Source organism: Fragaria vesca, linkage group LG2, assembly GCF_000184155.1.
Source record: "Fragaria vesca subsp. vesca linkage group LG2, FraVesHawaii_1.0, whole genome shotgun sequence".
Taxonomy (NCBI): Eukaryota; Viridiplantae; Streptophyta; class Magnoliopsida; order Rosales; family Rosaceae; genus Fragaria; species Fragaria vesca.
The window spans coordinates 1,794,730-1,802,834 of NC_020492.1; the positions used below are offsets into that span (position 1 = coordinate 1,794,730).

Genomic DNA, 8,105 nt, shown 5'->3' on the forward strand with positions numbered 1-8,105 from the left:
TTTTTTTTTTTTTTAATCCCTTGCAGGATAAACTAACAAAAGAGCAGGTCGTTACACGCCAGTCCCTCAAATGACAGTTGAGCTCTGCAACAGATAACACTCTCCCCCCAGCTCTCCCAAACTCTCCATAGTCTACACCAATGGAGGCTCTAAACCCCTCCATAACCCCCAAACCATCTCTATCCAGAACCTCTCATCTCCTCACCTCCACTTTCAAACCCACATCCTCTCCCCACAATTCTCATTTCTTCAAAACGTCGACACCCCTCTCCTTCTCAGTCACGTGTACGCTGAAGACCCCTCGAGAAAGCAAGAACAACAAAAACAACAATATAAGCAAGAAGATTATACTCTCCGAAGGAGCGCCGCCCCCGTTGGAGGAGAAGGGTGGCGGCGCCACCGGAGGCGACAAAGCTCCGCCCAAGTCAGGGAGTGGGGTGATGCGTTCAGTGAAGAGGCTGCCGAGGAAGATTTTGTCGGTTTTGTCTTATCTGCCTTTGGCTATTGGAGAAATGTTCGTCATTGCTGCTCTCATGGCACTTGGTATGTTCAGTTTTTGGTTCTAAATCTCTTAAAACTCAAATTAGTCAAATATAGCAAAATGTTGGAAACTTGTTCAGAGAAACATGTTTTGAATACTTCATTGTGTGTTGATGAGTAATAAAGAGAGTTCTTTTGTATTTTTTTCTTATTTTCGTACCTTCATGTGTCATTGGAGTTGGGCCTTATGTGGATGTGATGCTTGTGCAGGAACTTTCATTGATCAAGGTGAGGCGCCGGATCATTATTTCGACAAATACCCTGAAAGTAGTCCTATATTAGGAATTTTCACATGGAGATGGGTTTTGGCGCTTGGTTTTGACCATATGTACTCATCTCCCGTTTTCCTTGCATCATTGGCTCTCCTGGCTGCATCATTAATGGCCTGCACTTACACAACACAGATACCTCTAGTCAAGGTTGCAAGAAGGTTCGATTGCTTTGTTCTACTGTTTCTTAATTTTTATTCAAAATGAGTTGAGAGTTTTCTTTCTGACTTACGAATTAACTTTTGAAAGCAGATGGAGTTTTTTGCAATCTTCTGAGGCCATCAACAAGCAGGAGTTTTCAGAGTCGTTGCCAAGAGCTTCTGTTCAAGACTTGGGTGTTATTCTTATGGGAGCCGGATATGAGGTATATTTTTTAAAATTTGTTTCTCTAGCTTTTGAAGTTTTTGAGTATTATTAGATGACAATTGGGTTATCAACTGAAAACAATGTCACAGAGTAGCTGCCAGCAGATGGTAATTTGTACTATATGAAGCAGGATATCTTGAAACTTTTTGATTTACTGAAATTTTATTATTGGTATCTGTGACAGTTTTGCAAAAATGAGATATAATATATATCCATTAATCCGTTTTCTGTCTCATTCCTGCTGAGTTTACTGGCTTACTCTACATAATACTGATGTCACCTTGCATAGAACATTACTACCTCCTTGATATATGTTCTCTATTTACCTTGCACTCCTTGCATATCTGTTTACTGTGATTAGTTTTTTCCTTACAGGTATTCTTGAAGGGACCTTCTTTATATGCCTTTAGGGGGTTGGCCGGTCGGTTTGCCCCTATTGGAGTACATTTAGCAATGCTGCTGATTATGGTTGGTGGAACTCTTAGTGCAACTGGGAGCTTCAGAGGAGAAGTTACAGTTCCACAAGGTTTAAATTTTGTTGTGGGAGATGTTTTAGGCCCATCTGGATTTCTCTCTACACCAACCGATGCTTTCAGTACTGAGGTTCATGTAAACAAGTTCTACATGACCTATTTCGACAGTGGAGAGGTGAATGTCTCTTTGCTGAAAAGTAAAGTTGGTGATCAGAACTGATCAAAAGGCTTCCATAAAATATGTTCCCTTTCTTTTTTTCCTTTCTGCGCCTTTTTTTTAGGCATAGTTTGTTTAGAACTATTACAATAAAAAATTCATGTCTTGGTTTTCTTGCCCCTGACTGCTATGTTTTACCATTTCAACCCTGGTTTCTGTTACAGGTATCACAATTTTATACTGATCTTTCACTTATGGACATAGATGGTAAGGAGGTGCTGAGAAAAACAATCAGCGTAAATAACCCTTTAAGGTACGGAGGAATCACCATATACCAGACAGATTGGAGTATTTCAGCGCTACAAGTAATCAAGGATAATGAGGGGCCTTTTAATTTGGCTGTGGCACCTCTTCAAATTAATGGAGACAAGAAGCTTTACGGAACCTTCTTACCTATTGGCGATGTTGATGCTCCAAAAGTTAAGGGAATGTACGTGATCCCTTTACAACTATAGCTTCTCTATTAGCAAATTTGAAATAAATTTCGAAAGTTTACTTCAACTTGTTTTCTATAGTTTCAGAGAACTGACTAAGGCATTTTAGAACAAGAATCTTGTAGAGGTTACTTCATTTCCACCACCCTTTACCCTTGAGAAAGGAAAGAAAAGGGAGTACTGTCGAGAAGCTTTTTTATCTGCTGATAGTGTTTTGTGTTATCTATAGTGTTTTTGCTTCAGTAAAGTGAAGCGATAAAATAATAGCTTCTCATCTTGCAACATCACTCACCAATATTGCTAGCATGTTGTTGCTAATTATTACTTATACACTAATTTTTCCTTGAAATTTCAGATCAATGCTTTTGCGAGATTTACAATCAATTGTCCTGTATGATCAAGAAGGGAAATTTGTTGGAGTTCGACGACCAAGTTCTAAGCTTCCAATTGAAATCGATGGCTCCAAAATTATTATTGTAGATGCAATTGGCAGTACCGGTCTTGCCTTGAAGGTGATGAATAAATATTTATTTTGAAAAAGAACCCTATAGCAGTTTCTGCAGCTGCATTCAATGAGCCTTGAAACTAAACCTTTCCTTATCAGACTGACCCTGGAGTGCCGGTTGTATATGCTGGATTTGGTGCTCTAATGCTCACAACTTGCATCAGTTTTCTATCTCATTCACAGGTGAGACCATTCCTATTTATGCTGTATATAATGTTTGTTTATGAAGTTGAAACATGTACGCCAGTTCTACTTTGAAACATGTACTCCAGTTCTGCTGAAGGTTCAACTGTTCCACATTTGGTGTCATAACTTAGGACACTTGATAGTTATATGTGTCACTAATCTTGTTCTCCTCTGCTCGACAAAAGATATGGGCCTTACAAGATGGAACAGCAGTGGTCATAGGGGGAAAAACCAACCGAGCAAAGGGTGAATTTCCAGAAGAGATGAATCGCTTGCTTGATCGGGTTCCTGAATTGATTGATTCATCTCTATCCAAGCAAGCAGATAGCATTAGTGGCTAGTCTGACATTCTGAAGAAAAAGCCAGATATCATAGCACTTGAAATGATTGTCCACTCCAAACAAGGATTGAAGTCATCATAGCACTTAAAAGGCAGTTGAGTAACCTTTCCTCGTCCAAAACTATTCTTCAAAGCAGAATTCAACACATAGGCAAAGCATATCTAGCAGTTGATTTGTTTTTCTCGATGTATACATACAAGCATACCCTTTGGCCTTTGTCTTCTGCTTCATGGTGCAAAGTCCAAGTCTTCAAAACTATTTGTTTTCTTATCTATGTAAATGGAGTTGTTTCACCACCATTACATCTTGCCATACATACATGTAACACTTACATATCATAGTACCGGAAAACTATATCATATTCTTTTATACTGGTTTGGCTAGCATTCTTTCTTTGTTTCTTTAGCATCTCATCATTTCAATGACCATGAATTATTTTAAAATTTCCTTCTTTGGTGGGCAAAGATGAGAGCAGATGAAGTCCTAATTTCTTTTTTCTTTTTTCTTTTTTTCTGGTGAGAAGTCCTAATTTATACGTTGAACAAGATGAACTTGATTCAGTTAACCGATTACTTTGGATAATAAATTAGTACTGTGAACTATGTCTACTCTTTTTTTTTTCTTTTTCTTTTTTTTTTCAAATGAGAAGAAAATAAGGATGCTTTGTTAAGGGAATAGAAAACCAAGTACATGCAGCGAGGACAGATCCTTTGCATGGAAAAACCGAGAGAAACAAGCAGATATCACATCAGGATAATGACAGTAAGACGAACTAAAGTGATGCAGGAGAACAACAACCATCTTACACATCAGTGTAAGGAAGCCGGCTGCCTAAAAGGAGCCAAAGCGAAGTTGGGAACGATTTTTCACATCATGAGCAGCTGCCCCTTTGCAACGCTACCAAACTACCAGCGAACACCACTAGATGATGAAGAGAGAAGATGAACAACATATATATGTAGCTGAAGATGGTGCCATTTCCAGATCCATGCAAGCTCAACCGCCTCAATCACAACAAAGGATTTCAGCAACCAAACTGACTGACTAACCAAGAACTGTCTATAGTAATGCCTAACCTAGACTATGATAAGCAATCAATAACAGCAAAATCTACAGGATCATAACAGTCCTACAATTCTGCTATTGGATCATAACAGTTCAGCTATCTTTATTAGTCTTCATCTGTAATCATGTAATAGCTAAACTTTAGCATCTAGATTGATTACACCATTGTATATAACAACATTTGTTGAATGAGAAATGTAAGGAAAATCTCTCTCAATTCTGATTTCTTCAGACTATACTAGTTGCAGTTGCCTCTTTACGCTTGATATCAAACACCTTGTTAAGGGCGTCTTCAACAACCTAGGAAAATGATCAAGGAAAAATAATTCACGTACAGTACTTGCAGTGACAGCACTTCAAAGTTTTGAGTATCATCCACAGAAGAAAGTTACCTTATTTGGAGTAGAGGCACCAGATGTTACACCAATTGTCACAGGACCCTCAGGCAGCCAATTTTCCTTCTCAACCAACTCGCCGTGCTATAACAAAATACGTCGTAAACATAGAGCCATTGACTGACTAGTAATGTATATAACTGAATCTATTAAATCTAATCTTTGAAGGCAAAACAAATTAAATAGAGTAGCTCAAAAAACTCACTTTGAGCTTATAGGCTATATGGTTTCCAGGGCCTATTCTCTCCTCACTATCTATCCAATACGAGGGAATGCCATGAAGTTCTGCAATCTCTTGCAGAAGGTGAGAGGTGTTATCTGAATTCCACCCTCCAACAACTAACAGAAAATCTAGCTTTTCCTTAACTAGCTTGTGCATTTGCATCTTGCCGCTCCTGTTAGAACACACGTACAGGCATGTATATATAACACATTAATTTCGAATCTCATACCTTTGCTCTTAACACATTAATTTCATTGTTTAAATTATTTTACTTTTTTATTGTTCTGAAAGTCCTCGCTCGTTTAGTTCAATGAAAGTAAACATTAGAAACTAATAGTGTTGCACCTAAAAAAGGATCAGAGCTTGTCAAAATTGCCAAGTTGGTGCTATAAGAGTTACTCTTTAACAACGATCGATAAACTTTTTTATGATCTAAAAGCTAAATTTTATGTATGTGTAGTCAACTTCTTTTTTCTTTTTTGTTTCTTTTGTGAGATTCACACGCCAAAAGCCGATACGCTTTCTGTATATAATCAAATCTGAAACGCAAACCATAACTTTAGGTGACAGATCCTTAAATTCAAGTCTGAGAACGTCCACAACCTAGAAAGCTGCAGCCTTGATAAACAAGAAATGGCTCCTCCCCATTAAGGTCTTTTGAATCTACTTGTCTGATATATAGGCGTTAAAGGTAAGATCTGGAAGACGGTATGTATGACATAATAATGTGTTAAACAAAAGGTGATCACCCATAGCTTTTTCTCTGCACATTTCACAGGCTCGCATTGTTTTGGAGAGCCTATAAATTGTGTTCTTATTGCTAATAATAAGCTACTATATAGAGAAAATGTAGTTTTATTTCAGTTATGGCCACGAGACCAATATTCGAAAGATATATAGTTCAAGAACATTCACTAAAATAGACCTCACAGTAAGCGTAATAAGCATTCTTATTTCCTCAACATGCATGGCTGCATCGTTGGCTTTGAACTTTGAACATTTCCTACTATTTTCCCGAGCAATCCACACCTTCTGAAGCACCATCAGACCTGCTGGAATGAGATCCTCCAGTCTCAATTGTGGGAGAAGACACAGGGACATCCACACCTTCTGAACCACCATAAGAGCTGCTGCTGGAGTGAGATGCACTGGCCTTAACTGTGGGAGAGGAGTAAGAGCTATGCACATCTTCGGAACCATAAGAACCGATGGGGCGAGACCATCCAGTCAGAACCATCCCCGACGCCTTAACTAGTGCTGCATACAGAGTCAGAGACAGAATAACGATTGCTACAACACCCGAAAGGGGTATAACAACTTTTAGAATAGCTACCGACAGAAAACTTGCTTCCATACTAGGCGGACTAAAAGGACCACGGTGTATAACGTAAGCGTCACGACCAAATGCCTTGCATTTAGGGTATTTCTTGGCAAGGGATTCAGCTTCACTATCACTAGCAGGTATGCATACAGTTGTTTCAAACAAGGACCCAAACCTGAGTGATTTCCACCAGCTTGCCAAATTTGAGGAATATGTTTCATTGAACTGAACCATCGGGCGCACACTGCCCTGTGAACCGCTGTTAAGAGCAGTTAAATGAAGATGGGTAGTGTGGAGAAAATCTAAAACAGAACCCAAAAGAAATTAAGAGCTTGCAACTATATAAATAGTTACCTGAATGTCGAGCAGCTTCCCAATTTTTGGGACCATTTTGGTTGTTCTTGTTCTGATGGAAGTTTTGAGGACCTTTCACTAGCATACTAGAATGCAAAACATGCATATATAGAACCAATTAATTATATTAGCTTCTGTTCAAGATATGGATAAAATAACCAAGAAACTATCATGTGATCTATCACTTAAATACACAAAGATCTCCTTTTCAATGCTTTGCATTTTTGGTTCAGTTGCATATATAGCCATATATTAACACTGATAAATACCCGATTGTTGTATGACATGTGTGTGTCTTGGTCTAATGCTAGTTAAAGGAGGAATCTCAATTCCATTTAGTGATAGGATATCAAGATATATTTCCTTGCACAATATCTAAAGGTGTTATGTAATTCTTTATAAATGGCTCTTATCATATGAATAAGATGATGATTCTCTATTCTCTTTACTATCTATCATTCTCTCAATAATTCCTGAGATCAGAAATTGATTACAAAATCGACAATATAAGGAGTGTACGTTTATATACAGCAATACGTACATAAATTGTAGCAAAGTATAAGAAATCTCAAAGAGATCGAAGCCCCATGATAAAATATATATAATCAAAGGAAATTGGGGGTGGAGCAAGACGAGGATGTGAGAGACGTACATATCGGTAAGCAGAGAAGGAGGCCAATGCTGGGGTGCCCATGGCTGGTGTGGCAGGACGACGTCGTACAGCACGGAGGAGAAGTGCAACAGTGGCCATGGCTGCCTAAAGTGGATGAGTAGGTAGAGGGTGAGTGAGAGAGTGAAACCAAGGGATTCAAGAAGGAAGCTGATGAGTAGGTAGGAAGCTTTTGGGTTTCTTGTTTTATTTATTTTTTGCTTGCTAAAAATCGAAGCTTTCGTAAACAGCAAGTTCGCTCTCAATATTATCTGCTTACTCTTACCATCTCAAAACCTGACCAAAACTAACTCTTGCGAAAGTTATTTGTTGGTACTTAGCGAATTTTTAGAGGGGGGCGGATCCGTGGCGACCTAATTTATAGTTACAATTATACTACAGATCTTGTCCGTCAAACTTAATAACAATAGACGGGCGAGATTAAACACAAGTCATTAAATTTTTTCTAATAAAATAAATATATAATATCTATAAAATAATTATCTATTAATGTTTGTATTTATCTCTCTTCTACTTTTAATTATTCCTAATTAAACCAAAGATAATTATCCTGTGATGGTTATCGATGTCCTTACCAAATAAACCCAGAATACGTACACGTCTGCCGATTGAAACATTGATTATCAAGAACAACCATAAACTCAAGTCATACAAAGTCTTAATGAAAAAAAAATAGGAGATTGTAGAATGAACTACAAGGACGAAAACTAGATCGATACAATTTGCAATCACTTGATAATCATTCT

At 38.1% G+C, this 8,105-nt stretch overlaps 3 protein-coding genes across 3 annotated transcripts; 1 reads left to right on the plus strand and 2 right to left on the minus strand.

Moving 5' to 3' along the window:
- The first annotated feature begins 140 nt into the window (after window positions 1-140).
- On the plus strand, window positions 141-3,673 carry LOC101303483 (cytochrome c biogenesis protein CCS1, chloroplastic-like). Its single transcript, XM_004291994.1, has 8 exons — window positions 141-543; window positions 751-970; window positions 1,062-1,173; window positions 1,551-1,823; window positions 2,030-2,295; window positions 2,655-2,811; window positions 2,904-2,987; window positions 3,176-3,673. The coding sequence occupies exons 1-8, from the start codon at window positions 141-143 to the stop codon at window positions 3,329-3,331; spliced, it is 1,671 nt and encodes a 556-aa protein (XP_004292042.1). The 3' UTR covers window positions 3,332-3,673.
- Window positions 3,674-4,624: 951 nt separating this feature from the next.
- LOC101303775 (4-hydroxy-3-methylbut-2-enyl diphosphate reductase, chloroplastic-like) lies at window positions 4,625-5,176 on the minus strand. The gene is made up of 3 exons (XM_004291995.1): window positions 4,997-5,176; window positions 4,789-4,875; window positions 4,625-4,696 (listed from the first exon to the last, which is right to left on the minus strand). The coding sequence occupies exons 1-3, from the start codon at window positions 5,174-5,176 to the stop codon at window positions 4,625-4,627; spliced, it is 339 nt and encodes a 112-aa protein (XP_004292043.1).
- Window positions 5,177-5,806: 630 nt separating this feature from the next.
- LOC101303657 lies at window positions 5,807-7,519 on the minus strand. The gene is made up of 3 exons (XM_004289640.1): window positions 7,342-7,519; window positions 6,690-6,775; window positions 5,807-6,594 (listed from the first exon to the last, which is right to left on the minus strand). The coding sequence occupies exons 1-3, from the start codon at window positions 7,438-7,440 to the stop codon at window positions 6,021-6,023; spliced, it is 759 nt and encodes a 252-aa protein (XP_004289688.1). The 5' UTR covers window positions 7,441-7,519; the 3' UTR covers window positions 5,807-6,020.
- Between the last annotated feature and the right edge of the window lie 586 nt (window positions 7,520-8,105).

Bases quoted from the DNA above. Each gene is read 5' to 3' on its own strand.
- LOC101303483 (XM_004291994.1), top strand. From the start codon at position 141: ATGGAGGCTCTAAACCCCTCCATAACCCCCAAACCATCTCTATCCAGA. The intron at 971-1,061 runs GTTCGATTGCTT...TTTTGAAAGCAG, and splicing joins CTAGTCAAGGTTGCAAGAAG to ATGGAGTTTTTTGCAATCTT. The intron at 2,296-2,654 runs GTACGTGATCCC...TTGAAATTTCAG, and splicing joins GCTCCAAAAGTTAAGGGAAT to ATCAATGCTTTTGCGAGATT.
- LOC101303775 (XM_004291995.1), bottom strand. From the start codon at position 5,176: ATGCAAATGCACAAGCTAGTTAAGGAAAAGCTAGATTTTCTGTTAGTT. The intron at 4,876-4,996 runs GTGAGTTTTTTG...ATTTTGTTATAG, and splicing joins ATATAGCCTATAAGCTCAAA to CACGGCGAGTTGGTTGAGAA. The intron at 4,697-4,788 runs GTAACTTTCTTC...TCATTTTCCTAG, and splicing joins GTGCCTCTACTCCAAATAAG to GTTGTTGAAGACGCCCTTAA.
- LOC101303657 (XM_004289640.1), bottom strand. From the start codon at position 7,440: ATGGCCACTGTTGCACTTCTCCTCCGTGCTGTACGACGTCGTCCTGCC. The intron at 6,776-7,341 runs GTACGTCTCTCA...TTTGCATTCTAG, and splicing joins CCTTCTCTGCTTACCGATAT to TATGCTAGTGAAAGGTCCTC. The intron at 6,595-6,689 runs GTAACTATTTAT...TGCTCTTAACAG, and splicing joins GGAAGCTGCTCGACATTCAG to CGGTTCACAGGGCAGTGTGC.